The sequence below is a fragment of the Danio aesculapii genome, chromosome 14, assembly GCF_903798145.1.
Source record: "Danio aesculapii chromosome 14, fDanAes4.1, whole genome shotgun sequence".
Classification (NCBI taxonomy): Eukaryota; Metazoa; Chordata; class Actinopteri; order Cypriniformes; family Danionidae; genus Danio; species Danio aesculapii.
This window is the reverse complement of record NC_079448.1, coordinates 23,758,586-23,776,910: the sequence shown is the minus strand read 5'-3', so window position 1 is coordinate 23,776,910 and position 18,325 is coordinate 23,758,586. Positions and strand designations below refer to the sequence as shown.

The 18,325-nt window shown below is 36.7% G+C and overlaps 1 protein-coding gene across 2 annotated transcripts in view; it reads right to left on the bottom strand.

Annotated features, from left to right (window-relative positions):
- Positions 1 to 18,325, bottom strand: part of spon2a (spondin 2a, extracellular matrix protein) — a 42,802-nt gene that overhangs the window by 12,428 nt on the left and 12,049 nt on the right. For both annotated transcript variants that reach the window (XM_056472744.1, XM_056472743.1), the window contains one exon: positions 12,796 to 13,016. In XM_056472744.1, coding sequence (XP_056328719.1) covers positions 12,796 to 13,016 — 221 coding nt within the window. The remainder of the gene's footprint in view (positions 1 to 12,795; positions 13,017 to 18,325) is intronic.

The window sequence follows — 18,325 nt, the reverse complement described above, 5'->3', positions numbered from 1 at the left end:
TCGCTCTCGCTTTAAAACAAATACACAGACATTATCAATGCTCATTTACCTTTGGTAATGCAATTTCTTTTTTCGGCATGCTCTGCTAACATAATTGGCTTCATAAGTCACATCTGAAACTTTCCTTTGTAGCCATTTCCAGTATTTTCCACTCCTTCCTGTGTATGTTAGGTTAAACCATCTGTTTTTTTTCCCTTCTCTAAATGGTGATGAATGTTTCCTTTCTGACTATGAGCTCATTCAGGAAGAGCCCTTCGGTTGAGCCGCCTCACGACACTGAGAAAAGACTCAGTCAAACAAGTGACATCGGCTATTTCAAGCCCGATGCTCAGCCAAAGGCGATTCATCAGACAGACAATAAAAGCTGACAGATCCTGTCTGTTGAGTTCATATAAGGTGTTTCGCTCAAACCGATCTACAAAAGAGAAAGCAGGGTAGACTTGCATATTCTCTGAATAAAATGTAATTGCGAAACACCACCAAGGCCACACATTGCTGTGCGGTTATTAAAGTCTTGATTTATTAGCGCATTGATATCTGGTTACTTGTTTTTGTTCCTAGAGTGTTCTGGGCAGTTGCTTACTGGCTCAGTTTTAATACTTAAAAGAAGAGCAAAGAGAGATTTTGAGATATCCATCACTGATCTCTTCAGGAAAAAATGACCAAAGAAATGGCATAGAATTTTTTTACTAAAGAACTGGGACAACCTTTCACAAACTGTTACAAAGAAACATGTAAACTGTAACATCCTATTAACTTTTAAAAACAATTTTAATAGTATTTTCTTGATACAATACTCCAATAATATGTTTTGCTATTACTTAAATATGTTTTCAAGTGTAGTACTGGTTACATTTTATGAAAACTAAAGAACTCAAAAAATTATTATAGGTAGTTGCGACTATCAAATCTTTCATTTTATTTCCACACAGTTTTGAAGTGATCATAATTTAGCCTTTTTTGGAATTTTGAGGTATTTGGAGGAAGTTCAAAGGCATAAATTCATTTCAATTTCAGCGAAAGAAATTTCATTAATTTTCCTTCAGCTTATTTATCAGGGGTCACCACAGTGGAATTAACCACCAACCATTCTGACAAATGTTTTACACAGTGGATGCCATTCCAGCTGCAACCCAGTACTGGGAAACACCCAAACACCCTCACATTCACACACACTCATCCACTACGCCCAATTTAGTCCATCCAATTCACCAATAGCGCATGTCTTTGGGCTGAGGGAAACCCATGCGAACATGGGAAGAACATGCAAACACCACACAGAAAAGCCTGCTGGCCTAGCCAGGAATTGAACCAGCAACCTTCTCGCTGTGAGGTGACAATTCTAGCCACTGAGCCACCATGCCACCAAAATAAAAAAATAATATGTCAAATGAGATTATGTGTCACAATTTGTACTTTTTCATCAGAACTGTTCATCACTCACAGATATGAGGCTGTGGGCGTTATCATGAATCTGATAAATTTATTTCCTAATATTTGATATCTTGCAATTATTGCTTTTCTTCTCAAAATGATGAGTTTAAATCTCATAGCTCTGACTTTTCATCTTTTTTGGCAAATAAACTTAGAACTGTAATTCTGAATTTCCATTTTGCGATTCTCCCTTCAGTTTATAAATTGTTTACATCTGCCTTTTTTCACTATATAGTAACTTTGTTTCTAGAAATTGCGAGTTTGTAGGGTTTATAATAATTCAGACCTAATTCGTTTGCAATTTCTATCTCACAATATCAAGATTAATTTCGCAATTATCACAAAGTATCACAAAACTTACAATTCTGCCTTTCCCTCCAGACTTGTGGCTTCATTTCTCCCAATTGTGAGTTAATTGACTGTTTTCACAATTTTGACTATCATATTCATGTTTTTTTACTATTAAAAATTATCTAAAGAGAAATTGCAAGAAAATCCCACAATTTTGACCTTTTCCTTTCTGTATTGTGGCTTTAAATTGAGCAGTTATTTGCCTTTTCGTGATTCTGAGGTTATTTATTGCCATTTCTGAAATTATATCTTGTGGTGGGGCGACTTGGTAGCGGAGTGGGTAGCTCTGTCGCCTCACAGCAAGAAGGTCGCTGGGTCAGTTGGCCAAAATTGTGGCCCAAATATGGATGCAGAGTGCGGACGACAAATATATCTGCTTCTGATGTTGTTTTAGGAAATTATTTCACACTAAAGTGAAGACTGATGTCCTGAAGGAAAACTTTGTTCTTCCATTCGCTTAGAAAGCTGAAGTTGTTCTGACTTTTTAAAGACCCCTCTAATATTAGGATTTATTTGTTCACTGATTAATTCTAATAATTCTTTTATTGTTGATTAAAAACAGCAGCTGTTTAGGAGACCGATGGAAATACTAAATCATTTCCTCGCTGAACTTCTTCATTTTTGGAGCTGTTAGCTTTTTATTCATTTTTAAATATAAAATAATCTATAGATGGGCGACACAGTGGCTTAGCGGTTAGCACAGTCGCCTCACAGCAAGAACTTCGCTGGTTTGAGTCCTGGCTGTGTCAGTTGGCATTTCTGTGTGGAGTTTGCATGCTCTCCCCGTGTTTGCATAGGTTTCCTCCAGGTGCTCTGGTTTCCCCCACAGTTCAAAGACATGTGGTATGAATTGGGTAAGCTAAAATTTTCTGTAGTGAATGTATGTATGGATGTTTCTCAGTCATGGGTTGCAGTTAGATGGGCATCCGCTGCGTAAAACATATGCTGGATAAGTTGGCGGTTCATTCTGCTGTGGCGACCCCAGATTAATAAAGGGACTAAGCCGAAAAGAAAATGAATAAATGAATGAATGAATATCTTGATTTGGTTTTCAGAAAATTGTAAGTTTATATCTCACTAATATTACCTTTTTTTCTCTGAATTTCAACTTTATTTCTTGCAATTGCTTTTAGATCTTCTAGTTATTACAACTTTTCATATTCTTAGCTTATATCTTGCAGTTCCCACTTTATGTTGTGAGATATAAAGGTGGCATTCTTCAAATAAACAAACTGTGAGAAAGAAATTAATTTGTGGGAAATTAAGAACTATGAGACAAAAATAATTGTTGCACTTACATTTTTAAATATATATTCATGACAGAAACAAGCTTAGATACTCTCTAGAGTTTCAGAACTACAATTCAAACATTGGAAATAAAAACCCACATAAATGCACATAAAAATCATTTGAGGAAAATTCCTTCTTAAATAATAATTCTGTTTAGGGCTGAACAATACATCATTTGAGCATCGATATCACAATGTGTGTACCCGCAATTGTCACATTGGATTGGATTAAAAATTAAAAGCTAAAGATGTTATTGTTCAATTTCTGTACTTCAATACTGTTAGACTAAACCATAAAGCACTGTTTACTTCACTTTTATTTTTGCTCTGCCATTTTTGTATTAATATATTATATTTTATGCAGATGCACTAAATAGAAAAAGACTTCATCATCCCAGTCAATCTAAATAAATGAAATCATCCCAAATAGAGCTATTCAGATCATCTGGTTAAATTATCACAATATATCTCGCAGCAAAATCCAATCCAGATTTTACCAATATCGTGCAGCCCTAATTCAGTGTTCTAAACAAGTGAGCATCAGCAAATTTCCAAGATCATTTAATCTATAGATTATTCATTCATTCATTTTCCTTATTATTCATCAGGGGTCGTCACAGCGGAATGAACCACCAACTCATATCCACATATGTTATACACAGCGCATGCCCTTCCAGCGGCAACCCAGTACTGGGAAACACCCATACACACTATGGCCAATTTAGTTTTAATTAACGCATGTCTTTGGGTCACAGACTGTGGGGGAAACCAGAGCACCCGGAGGAAACCCACACCAACACGGGGAGAACATGCAAACTCTACACAGAAATGCCAACTGACCCAGCCGGGACTCGAACCAGCGAACTTCTTGCTGTGAGGCGACCTTGCTAACCGCTAAGCCACTGTGTTGCCCATCTTTAGATTATTTTATATTTAAATAATGAATAAAAAGCTAACAGCTCCAAAAATGAAGACGTTTAATGAGGAAACGACTTAGTATTTTTATCGGTCTCCTAAACAGCTGCTGTTTTTAATCAACAATAAAAGAATTGTATTAGAATTAATCTGTGAACAAATATGAATTATATAATGAATCCTAATATTAGAGGGGTCTTTAAAAAGTCAGAACAACTTCAGTTTTCTAAGCAAATGGAAGAACAAATTTTTCCTTCAGGACATCAGTCTTCACTTTAGTGTGAAGTAATTTCCTAAAGCAAACATCAGAAGCAGATATATTTGTCGTCCGCACTCTGCATCCATATTTGGGCCACAATTTTGGTACCTTGTGACAACATCCAGTCTAGGGCTGACTTTTCTCCAAGCCGGATTTACTCTCATCTCTTCTCATTCTGCGGTTTTTCCAGGAATACCTCCTGCTATATCAATTTCAGTGGCGTGAGAGGCGCGCGGTGCCTCATCCTCTGCTGTCTGTTCCGGCCCGGCACTAATAGAGCTCAATCTCTCTTCAGGGCACAGAGTCACACTAACACACAAGTGCCAAACCAATGCCCTGATTTGCCAGAACAGCGCGTCGGGAAAAATAAAACACAACTCATCTATTTCTCTGTCTGTCTGTCTGCTTTTGCGCTGCGGTTACTTGCATGGCTCTCACTTCGTAGAAATGTCTGGATCTTATTAAACGCAAAAGAACCTGGAGTAATTTCGGCCTGCGTTTTACTGTTTCTGATTTACTTATTTTCCTGTTGATTTGAGGGCATTGGTCATGCATGAGCGGGAATAGGAAATTTTACACCATGTGTGTGCTTTAAATAATTACACATTTAAATGTTCGGTTAGGCCAAACAGCACATTATCTTGAAAAATGATGATGATGATGATGATGATGAAAAATGCTGCTCTGACATGCATTAATCTTTATTTACAAATGAAAGAAAGAGAAAGCATGTCTGAGTCAAGTGTTTCTTAATGATTATGATTCCTTCGTAATAGAAAATAAAGAGATGTATTTCATTCTGGGCATCATGATGGCGCAGTGGGTAGCAATGGCCTCACAGCAAGTAGGTCGCTGGTTCGAGCCCCGTGATCGCATGGGTTTCCTCCGGGTGCTCCGGTTTCCCCCAAAGACATGTGGTATAGGTGAATTGAGTAGGCTAAATTGTCTTTAGTGTGTATGGATGTTTCCCAGTGATGGGTTGCAGCTGAAAGGATAAATTGGCGGTTCATTCTGCTGTGGTGACCCCAAATTAATAAAGGGACAAAGCCAAAAAGAAAATAAATGTATTTCATTCAATTTTTTTTTTTACATTTTCTAAAAGTAGTGCCACTCGAACAGACGCATAATAATCAGGGTGTTAATTAGAAAAAAAAATACACACACTACAACAAAAGATAGAAGTAACTAACTTAATTTGATTCTAATGATTTTGGCCACTACTGCATCTTAAGTAAAATGAAGTGTTATTTTAAGTAAATCTAATTTAATGTTTGCGTGGATTTCTCCCACAGTCCAAAGACATGCAGTAAAGGTGAATTAAATAAACTAACTTGGCCATAGCATGTGTATGTGACTGAGTGTGTATGGATGTTTCCCAGTACTGGGTTGCAGCTGGAAGGGTATCTGCTGTGTAAAACATATGCTGGAATAGTTGGAGGTTCATTCTGCTGTGGTGACCTCTGAAATGGAGACTAAGCCGAAGGAAAATGAATGAATGAATGAAGTTGCTTGCATAAACATGTTAATTTAGAACTCCACAGAAGTGTTAAGTCACAACTCAGTTGGCTTAAGCTTAAATTGAATTTATAGCATTTTTTTGTCTACATTCTCAGAAATGAAGGGTCGTATATGTTTGTTTCCATTGCATGGTTGCATGGTTTTCCCCTATGATGCTGTTACAGCCGATACAGCAAAGCTGTTGGTTTGCAGCAAGCATTTTTGTCGGGAGAGCTGTACGAGAATTGGAGAATGGTGGACTTTGTCTTTTATCAGTTGACTTCATTACTATTCAGACACACCACCTGTATCTTTGCTGCTGTGTTCAACCATGTTTAAAATCCTCCAGATTACCAGCAGCAATCACTTACTGTTTATTTATTTGCATTTTAACTTTGTAATCTATAAAATCATGGAACTTCTCACGTTCTGTGTCTGATTTTTTTGTTTTTGGATTTTGTGAGCCAACTGACATTTGCTTGCTCTGACGGTCACACCTAGTCCTCCCTCTGCTCGCAGCGCTCCACGCCCATCATAAAGCAATTTTTGGAAAAATTCTGAGGTAGACTTGAACTCAAAGAGGGGGGTTTCACGACTTTTTTAAGAAGGCACATGCTTGAACCTAAAGGGGCCATTTTTTTACCCTAAAATGTTCTCTTTAGGTACCAATACATTCCTTTGAGGTATCAATTCAAAGCCTTTGACTTTTTTTTTGTGAAGTAGGGGAGAGCGGGGCACAAAGTAACACTTTTTGGTTTTGGTCAAATAATGAACAGAGTAATGGGGTTAGACAAACCATATTTTTTTTACCAACAACACACAAGCCTCTCCTATGAATGAGCACTGAAATTATGATCACCGGACCTGTGGTTTCTGTACAGTATTGCCAAAAGTGCCAGGAGTATAAATGTTACTATTTACCCCACCTGCGGGGCAAGTTGTAACAGAGGGGGTTAGTTGTAACACATGCAAACAAAGGCAGATTTCACACAGTTAATTTAATTTCTGTTTACTTTAAATAGAAGCTATATTTCCTCAGTAATTGGCTCATATCTTTTTTTATTCTAAATAGCACAGTATGTTTATGTATTTATTTGTTTATTGGATGAACACATTTGAATATTTTTGCATTATTATCCATTTATCCATTATTATACAATGCATTAATTTGCATTATTAGCAATAAACAATTTTTTTTCTATTAAAACAATATTTACTATTAAAAAACATTTTTTTTTAAAAAAGTTCTGAACATTACACTCAAAATTCAAAAAATTAATTTGTTGGTTTAATTGGTGTCCAACAGTGTGTGACTTAATTGTAACACCCTGTTACAACTAACCCCGCTGTGTCATGTTTTCCTCAAAACTGGCTAGCAGTCACTGAGTGTTTTTTTACATCTTTCAAAATAGTTCCATCTTTTAGCCTATAAGACGGTGATCACAACAATATTAGATTTTACGTTCATACTTTCACCGATTTTTTTTTTTTATTAAAAAATATTTACTATAATAAAAAATACTTTTATGCTGCAAAAATGGTTTCTCCCGTGTTTCTCATCCAAATTTCGCCGAACTTTTTCAATAATTAACAGGAAGACGTCTGCCGAGACTGTGGTGAAAACCACGGAAGCATGCCATGGTTAATCCTGGGCAAATATCTTAAAACTCTGTGTTCCATTAAACCCCGTGTTACTTTGTGCCCCGCGCTCCCCTAAACTAAATTTATTTAATTTAAACTCAATCATGACAATTAGATATTCAATTAATGTGAGTAATTTAAAATGTAGGTAATGAGAGTAATTTAAATTTTCAGGTTATGTACATAAAAGTAGGAGATTTTACAGTGATGGGTTTATTTTTTGTCTCTCCTATAATAAAGCTTAAATCATATTTTAAAGCTTCAATCAAACAGTTTTGAATACAACACAAATTATACAAATTATATAAAAATAATGTTTTGTCTTGAAAATAAATACAAAGACTCTCACTATTCTTATTTCGACTGTCTCTGCCTCCTGAATCACACATTCAGCTTTAATTATGATGAAATCATTGAGTCTAATTTCCATTCAGTTTGTGTCTAATTCTACTGAGAGAAATAAACATTAGAATGAAATATCAATTTTCTGTATTACTTTAAATTTCAGTCATGAAAATACATTTGTCATTATTCTTCTCTCATTTATTTGTGCAAAATGTTTAGGATAGATCAATAATAGATTAATTATTTGACAACTCTGTTATTGTGATATTTCTGTGACTTTCTTATTCAAGTTTTTAAAATGTGATGGAAATGCAAAGATTTCTTTTAGAGACATGCCATGTATTATCTTGTTTGAGGATAGCTTATTGAGCTAAAGCACCAATTGGTGGAAAATGTCAACTCTGTTATTGTCAACTTGGCTATTTTACATGAATAATGGATTCAGTTTACTGTAAATTATACATTTGTTGTACGTTATACCATTCCCGTTTAAGAAAAAAGAATAGAAATTGCTTGAAAATGTACCCACTGTAATAAGTCAGATACACAATAAAACTTTTGACCACCTCACAATTATTAAAAAATACTAATTCCTTAAATATGCATTAACTGATAGCGTTAAAAGATTACCATTGATAAACTCAGATACTTTGTGGATAAATGCAACCAAAGCACTGCAATCCTAACATATCTTAGCTCTCTGCGCCCACTGAAGCTAAGCAGGGCTGTGCCCAGTCAACACCTGGACGGGAGACCACATGGGGAAGCTAGGTTGCTGCTGGAAGTGCTGTTAGTGAGACCAGCAGGGGGTGCTCAACCTACAGTCTGTGTGGGTCCTAACACCCCAATATATTGATGATACTGCTCAGTGAGTGCCGTCTTTCGGATGAGACGTTAAACTGAAGTCCTGACTCTCTGTGGTCGTTAAAAATCTCAGGATGTCCTTCGAAAAAAAGTAAGGGTTTAACCCCAGCATCCTGGCCAAATTTGCCCACTGGTCTCTGTCCATCATGGCCTCCTTACCATCCCCATACCATAATTGTCCTCATCACACTCTGTCTCCTCTCCACCAATCAGCTGGTGTGTGGTCTGACGCAATATGGCTGCTGTCGTGTCATCCAGGTGGATGCTGCACACTGGTGGTGGATAGGGAGATTCCTCCCAATGTGTAAAGCGCTTTGAGTGTCCAGAAAAGAGCTATATAAATGTTAGTAATTTTTTTTATAATTATTATTATTATTACATCTGTTGAGTAAGAAAGAAGCAACTATGAGTGAAAAAATGTTTATTAAGGTTTTATTACGTATTCATTCCTTATCCCCCTATTTAATGCATGACAAAAAGTAAACTCTAACTGATTTCATTATATCTTAAAGGTGCAGTAGGTGATGTATTAGTAACCGGTAAGCATATTATCTTTGGACGGCAGGGAGGGACTGTGTTTTAAAGCCACGCCTCCTGAAATCGCAAACGCGCACAGGTGGCGTGCAGGAATTACACTTATTACTAAGCCACACCCACATATTATTTCAGAGCGAATATTCAGAGTCATGTTCTCCCTGGTTCGCGTGGGTTTCCTCCGGGTGCTCCGGTTTCTCCCACAGTCCAAAGACATGGTGTACAGGTGAATTGGGAAGGCTAAATTGTCCTTCATGTATGAGAGTGAGTGTGAGTGAGTGTATTGATGTTTCCCAGAGATGGGTTGCGGCTGGAAGGGCATCCGCTGCGTAATACATGTGTTGGATAAGTTGGCGGTGCATTCCGCTGTGGCAACCCCGGATTAATAAAGGGACTAAGCCGAAAAGAAAATGAATGAATGAATGAATGAATGAATATTCAGAGTAGCATGGTAAACAGTATAGGGAGGATGTCATTGTTCAAAAATGAACCAATGTCAATATAAAAGCAACTTCACCTCAGTTACTATCAATGCTGTAAAAGGTCTTTTCAATAATCACATCAATCTTTTGCCGGAGGATTTCAGTGGCTGAACAACACATCCGTGCATATAACCCATTAGTAAAACAACACAATCTACATCAGCTTTGCGTGACTTAAATAGTTTTATAACAGAACATTACCTGTCTAACAGAAATACTTCAGCCATGGTTTAGTTCTTCCTCCAGCATGCAAATGTAAATCCAATATTGATTCAGGATTTGAAAAAGATTCAATTCAGCATTTGATTTTACCATGACTGTGACTGTCTCGTGTGCATGTGAATGCGCAGCGCATATGCAGGCGTGTACATGCTAATGGCGGATATGCGTGAACTGAGATGCACAGAAGCCCAAATTTACATTTGTTATAAAGACAGTTTGGGCTACTTATCGGAATTATAGATGTCCGCCTGACAATATTTAATTGGATGAACATTTTTTAGTCTTCTGCCTTACCCAGAATATAAAAATACACATAAACACATTTAGATCATTTACTTTAATCACTACTATTGTACTGTGAAGAGACTTTCAACCAGCACAACAACAAAATGTTTCTGAAGACAATCACCTACTGCACCTTATGTCATAGATATTTGTGGCACAAATATCCCTCAGAAGTAACTTCAGTTTATTTACTGTTTAATAGATTTATTACTATTCTGTAAGCATTCAGTTCATCAGTATAAAATGAACAGACCCTGACAGCTCACACACATCCAGAAGAGACCGCAGTGTCTCATCCTAAGGCCACATTCATGCTCTCAGCCGTACCTCACTGCCCTGCGGCTCTAAAAACAGCACACATCCCGCCATGCTGTGGTCAAATGCCAGCAGGAGTGAATGCCAAGCGCATCTGAGGGTAGTTGCTGCTTTTAATAAGCCTTCTTTGTACTCCAGACGTCAGCTATAAAGATACAGTATGTAGGTCACCAAGCAGCACCAGCGCTGCCTTCAGACCCCATAACCAGCTGACTCACGGCTAACAAATATTCCAGAAACGGAGAAGGAAAGGATCCAGCCTCTCCGTATCTGCAGATCTGGTGGGTGCAGGAAACGCAGCACAGGAGCCGGAAGGGAGGGAGCGAGGGCTGTGGTCTGGAGGTCCTGGATGTGGGTTTTGCGCTCTGGTCAAGTCTGTCTTTATGCTGTACTCAAGTATTTTGTATAATTAAAGTGGGCATGCCTTTTCCTGTTTTCTAACTATGTGTTATAGATCTTGTTATGAGCAATTTATATGTCCTTTTTTAAATATCTGACTGTGTAATGTTTATTTAATCCTTTATGGCATTATTTTTTTTTTGATTTAGGAGGAAAAACATATTTCAGTCTATTTTTTGTTCAGTTCCAACCCTGCTTTACCTGGTGGTTCCAAACAAGTGTGAAGGACTCAATTAGTTCAATCAGGTTTGTTTAATCAGGGTTAAAGATAAACTGTACAGAACTGTGGCTTTTTGCTAGTTAAATTTGCATTGTTGAATGGAAATATAGTGACACTTCGAGCTCGCTGTCGGAAGGAATGAGCTTAACTGTTCTATCTTGTTCTTCACCTCCATAAAATGTTTCAACATCCATTTCCTGTGAGTAATAGTTTACAGTAAAGCAAAAAACATATTTTATGGTAATAACTGGAAATTTCCAGCTATAGGATGTTTTTGTTTTTACAAAAGTCTAACTGCACAATGTTGCCCTGAGGCATTTATTTAATGTCATTTATTACAATGCAAATCCAATTAGCTCCTTTTATTTTGTAAAAAAAAAAAAGCAAGTTTCTCATATAATATATCTACTAAAACACAGAAATTATTACCTTAACTGTATTGTACGTAAATCATATGAATGTTTTCATATTTTTCAGTAATATTACTGAAATTAATTTAAAAACTGAATAAATATAAATTTACTCATTTATACACAACTAAATAAATAAACTTAATGATGGGATAAAAATCAGTGGATTTCTGTTCCATGTGGGCCTAGATATGGGTCAGGTTAGGGACAGATTTGGTGATATGAGTGGGTTTAAGGTGTAAAAAAATGGTCAGCAGTGTAATTTTAAATGTAATTAAAGGGACTAAGCCGAAGGTAAATGAATGAATGAATGTCCGTATGTCCTACAGACACTGAAAATGACATCATGAGAAAAGAGAAGAGAGCGCCGTTACTGATTAGAGAGCAGAATATGGGCTTTAATGGTATATTCACAGTTGTAGTGTAGTTCTTTTGGTTTATTTGATCTAGACCAATAAATAAAAATATATACTGAGACAGAATTTAAAGATACAAAAATAAAGACCAGAAAAAAATAAAATAAATCACACCAAACAGGCAAACCTACTACCTACAAGTCCACTTTCCACTTCCATTGCAAATATAGTTTAAATGAATTTCCAAATATGAGATTCAAATAAAGAGCTGATTTTTCAAATATGATATTAACAGTAACACAAGTGGTTAAAGTTAGCGAATACTTTTGTATTAAACACATGATAAATCCCACATGATGTTGATTAAGTCTAATTAAAAGTGTTATTTTTGAATGGAGTTTTGGTTAAATGCATGAAGTAAGGTCTGTGGTTAACAAGAAACTTAATATTTTATTATACTACATTAAACACTTTTGTAATATCCCCTTTTTTATTGTTTTGGAAAGTCTGTACTTGTCTTGAAATTAGAGGTTGCTAACAAGAGGTTATCAGGAACATTAAACATCATCACACTTGCAATAATATTATCCATTTAAAAAATGTGTACAATATTGCAAAGTAGTCTATGTAGTATTTTTATTTTACTTTATTTTATGTAGCTTTAATTCTTAAAATGACCAACCCTCATTGTTGTCATTTCTGTAATAAAATTTCATTTGATTTGTTTAATTATTTTAGCGTTGGAGTCATAATGGCGAAAGTTTATAACCTTAATTGCATGTAAATGCTTTGGAAAAAATGATAATAAATCACACCTACTAGCTCACATTCACACACAACTGCAAACTACTCCAACTATAACTTTCACCGACTCAATTTAGTTGAGTTTAGCTTTTTGGTTGAATGAACTAGTGTGATTCAAGCTTAATTTGAGAACACATTGATCAGTTTTTGTGTAGGGACTATAGTCTTCTCACCAGAGGACTCCTGGGAGTCAGGAGCACCTCTGTGGAGCTGTGACCGATGCCAGACGGGATTCCAGCTGTACGGTACATGGAGCCCACCGATCGCCTCTTCCTTGCCTCCTTCGCATCCTTGACCAGATCCACTGTGAGTCCCTGCTCTGCGAAGCTCTTCATGCCATCGCTCGCCGGCGCCCCCTCCTGCCACAGCTGGTACTGCTCATTATGGGTCACGACTGCACACAAGTAAAAACAGCCAATGACTGAATGACAAACACATTGAAACTGCTCATGTTGTCAGGCAACGTGACTTCTCAGGCCTGCTGAACATTACCCACCACTCCATGAAGTTTTATTGCCCATCAGATTTCACCAAACACAAAAACCAGCTCTGCCACCTTGTGTGTGTGTGTGTGTGTGCTCAACACACCTCGAGCTGTTCAAAATAAAGCCATGCAGAAGCCCCAATGCCAAGTGAATAAACACCTAAAAACAAAACCTTAAGTGAGGAAAACCAGACCTACTATGTCACTTGTGTGCACCTAAAGTTCAGGGGTGACTGTTATGTAATAAATTGTCCTAAGAGAAATATTAGTAGACAGTGTCAAGGTTTTACGTAACTTCTGTTTGAATTTGGTTTTTTAAATGAACTGTCATTTAGATGACATTCAGCATGCATTACATTTTCAGCTTATTGCACTCAACAACCAAATATATTTACTATTCAGTGATGTAATGGATATGCTGTATATGAACAAAGAATAAAAGCATTCATTGTGCAACTTGGCAAAGGAATAAATAAGTATAAACACAGACTAGCATGCAAATATTACAGCAAGGTATATTTTCTATCTTAAAGGAGCGGTCCACTACGATATCCTATTTTAAACTTAGCTTAGCTTAGCAAAGCCTACAACGAACGAAGTTTGGGGACTACAAAAAATACATCAGGGTTAGTGAGATCACAAATACTTCAGGTTACGTGCATACACTAAGCGCAGTAAAGGGGTGTGGCCAGAGGCGCTGTAATGTGATGGCAGAGAAAGCTAAAATGCCGTCCAATAGCTGCTACTTCCACAGAGCTTCTTCTGTTTCTGTATTTAGCTTCCAAAGCACACGACACAAAGAGAGCTGTACTTACAGTTTAATTTTAAATATGTTCCAGAGAATTTAAAAAAATGTATAGCTAGCATTTGACAAAGGACAGCTTTCAGAATCACTCTCAGTTCAGTGCTGGATTCGGCTAAAAACTCATAGAAGGAGCAGCTCCAACTATAATAGATGAAGCTGTGAATTGTGAGCCACAACCTGTATTTGTTTTTATTTGTTAAAATTGATCAACTAAATGCACAGTTTCTATCGTTAACGGTATGTTTTAGTGAGGACGTAAACAAGAATGTAAACAATGGTAAATGCTGTTTTGCACTGTTAACAATTTAGCTACAAATTCATATTTATGTCAAACCGCTGTAAACCCCCACAATCTTCACTAGCGTTGCAGTGTCTCTCTATGTGGACGCTTTCCCTGCGTTGAACATCTCAAGAAACTCGCACAACATCTGTGAACATTTCATAGTACTTACACATGCTTATAACACGAATATGAAAGACACTTGTCAGATTTTATTTTAGAGAGCAGGCGTGAAGTTCAGCTGTGTCCTCTTCATTTTCTGTCTAATTTAGGCTCACACTGACAGGGCTACACTGACTGACAATATTTACACAGTAGAGGTACAGAGCATGCTAGTAAAGGCGTGACTAAACATGACGCTCCCCGGTGATGTGGAGCCGATCCACGAATCACAGCACATTATGTTAGCTGACCAATCAGAGCCTCTTGAGGGTGGGGCTTTCGGAGCAACTAGGAAATATGACAGTTGTTTTCATGTTAGTTGAGTAGCTGTATATAACCAAAGTAAGATATATGAAAAAATAACATGATTATTTACAAATAAAGCATGAGAACACATTGCTTTGCATCTTATAAACACAACCAAGCCTTAAAAATACACTCTGGACCAGCCCTTTAAATGAAAGTGTCTGTAAAAATTTGAATTTCATATATCTCACATGGCATTTTACCTGCTAAAAATACATGCAAATTAACTTTGAATACAATTTTCAAGAAAAAATATTGCAAACCCGAGAAGTAAAACAATACAAAACTGCGGTAAAAGGAAACTTTTAGGTTCCCCTATCTGTGCACATTTCTGTGATTTATCTCTAAGTTGATTGATGATTTATTCCTGTTTGTAAATGTCTTTATAGTATTTAGACACAGTATATGGGAACATTTTCATGTGATATCTAACTGTAATCGATGAAGTTTTTTTATCAAATCACTGCATTAACAGACATAAAGCTAGTTAGAATGTGGTTTCTGAGTAAGACTGGTGCTTTTTGCTTCACTACACTACTAACAACAGACAATATACATTTCTGCAGATACACATCTTGACTGAACTACTTCCTTCCAAAAGGTATTTGTTTCTGTTTCCAGTGCTCTAAAAGCAGGTAGATGCCTTTCCATTTCCACCTGGTATTATCATGTGTTCAAAAGTGTCTTTAGTGACTACTTGTTTTAAGATTTTGTGATGCATAAATACTGAATAAATGACCGACCTCATGTTATACAGTTGAAGTCAGAATTATTAGCCCCCCTTTGAATTTTTTTATTTCTTTTTTAAATATTTCCCAAAGGATGTTTAACAGAGCAAGGAAATTTTCACAGTATGTCTGATAATATTTTTCTTCTGGACAAAGTCTTATTTGTTTTATTTCGGCTAGAATAAAAAAAAACATTTTAATTTATTATGAACCATTTTAAGGTCAAAATTATTAGCCCCTTTAAGCTATATTTGTTTTAGATATTGTATAACAATGGTTTGTTCTGTAGACTAACTTGCCTAATTACCCTAACCTGCCCTAGTTAACCTAATTAACCTAGTTAAGCCTTTAAATGTCACTTTAAGCTGTCTTGAAAAATATCTAGTCAAATATTATTTACTGTCATCATGGCAAAGATAAAATAAATTCATTATTAGAAATGAGTTATTAAAACTTATGTTTAGAAATGTGTTGAAAAAATCTTCTCTCCGTTAAACAGAAATTAGGGTAAAAAATAAACAGGGGGGCTAATAATTGAGGGGGGCTAATAATCCTGACTTCGACTGTATGCCTATGTTTGAACAGTAAAGCAAGTGATGCAATAGGATATGGGTTGTAGTTACAGTTATGATTATAATTCTATGTGTTTTGGTACAACACAGCAAATTATGAATACTCTGATTAAGTGCTCTCTTTTTCACAACACATTATAATGACTATGTGTTATGGTCTGTAGACTAAAAGTTGGTGTTTTTTGTCATCTTTTCAACACATTTGACCATGTGAGTTAAAAAATCAAGTAAAATATGTTTTGGATTGGCTCTGGAAGTGGTCAAAAGTGGACAAGCTCAAAATATTTCCCTCCCAGTTTACACCTGTATATAGCATCATTTGTATGTGCTCTAATTAACATAAATGCATCTAAATCTTAAAGGGTTAGTTCACCAAAAACTTTTTTATTCTGTTATTATTTACTCACTATGATGTCATTCCAATACCCAGAGACATTCGTTCATCTTCAGCATACAAAATAAGACATTTTAAATTAAATCCAAGGCGTCTCTAATCCTCAGTAGAGAGAAAGGGTCCTGAAACATTCAAACGAAAAAGAACCACAAACATTATCGAAACAGTCCATGTGACTTCAGTGGGTAAACTGTAATCATATGAAGCTCCACGAATACATTTGTATCCCAAAAAAGCTTTAAAAACAACTTTGTTTCCCAATGTCTTCCATGTCAGATCAAGGTGTGTGTTTACTGCGGGCAATATGGGTGTTGCACTGCAGAGACTAATATCATGTATCAAAATGTCAATAGAAAACGCACACCCTGACAACCGAGACAAAGGTGAACCAAGTTGTTTTTAACAGTTATATTTTGCCACACAAATGTGTTCTTTGGAGATTCATATGATTACAGTTGAACCACTGAAGTTACATGGAATGTGTTGACAATGATATTTAGTTCCTTTTCAATGTCTCAGGACCATCTCAGGGATTGGAAGGACACAAGTGTGAGTAATTAATGACAGAATTAAAACATTTTAAAGAGCGCCTGTTATGGGTTTTTTGAAAATAACCTTCCATGCAGTGTGTAACACAGCACTAAGTTAATGAAGACCTCCAGCTGAGGTTTACATCTGACAGTGTGCCGTGTTTAATACTATTGATTATTTAATGAAATAGTCTAATCGAAAGAATTGTGTTGGATTTGAACAATGTGCCTGAGTGCGTCGACGTCGATACGGTACATCACCAAATATATAGTACCGGATCCGGTAAAACATTAGCGTGCCTTTTCCTTCAGACACTGCGTGGGAGGTCACGGTACTAATCATGACACGAAGATGACGATCACAAACAGAATTCGCGTTCAGTACTTAATAAGCGTGCTGGGCGCTGAAGCCAGTCGACCAATCCCAACAGTTTGGGTAATTGGACCAATCAGTGCAGATTAGCTTCGCGCTAAGGAGGGTTTTGGGAACAAATAAACTGCTGAACAAATCATATGAGAGTCGTTTGGATAATTAGGTAAAATAAATCCATATTGTAAGACAATGAAGATGTTTTTTGACCTTGCATGCATTTCAGCCTGTTGTTGGAGACCTCCGAAACCAAAGTATGACCTTTAATAATGCATAATAGGCTCTTTAATACATTATATAAACGGGGGCTTTAAAGGAAATCCACTTATTAGCTTTGAAAATGTGGACACTGTAAATTTGCACTGTATGAAAGGAGCTCTGTAACAAAACACAGAACAACATAAAGATGGTTAAACAAAAGTCTGGATTTTCATTTATGGGTTAACTACTACTCCTAATAGAGAATGTGCCTAGTATGAAAATTCACCGATTAGTTCTTGATGTCTCAACAGAAGTTAAGAGCTAAGATGATGGTTCTGAAAAGGTTTCAGCATCTCTTAAGCGTCCCACTGTTTTCTTCATAGCTACAAACCATTTTGGTCTGGCAGGCCTTAAGCCGAGAGCGAGAGTGAAGGAGAACGAGAGAAAAAGATACAAGTGAGAATGACAGGAAGGCAGGGAGCACGTTTGGCATGTTGACATGTCTAGTCTCTCCAAGCTGCATGTCTGGCCCAAATGTGGACAGAAAAATTGAAGAGCCCTGACCTCAATCAGCTAAACCACAACCATCTCCCATGCTTTTATCTCTCCGTGTACGTCTTTCCCCAACTTTTCTCATCCTTCATGCAGGGAGTTCATATGTACGGCACAACCTTTTGATTAGATACAAAAATGTGCGGTTTCTCAACATAATTGCGATACAACAGTGATAAATGGATAAAGCGAGGGCCGGAAAGCCATCCAGGAGGCAGCAGAAACCGCACAGACATCATCTCAGCGTTCCAAAGCCACAGCCTGAACTTTCAGGATCTCGAGGTTGTAAATGTTTTGGCTGAAGCCATCCACGTCTGCT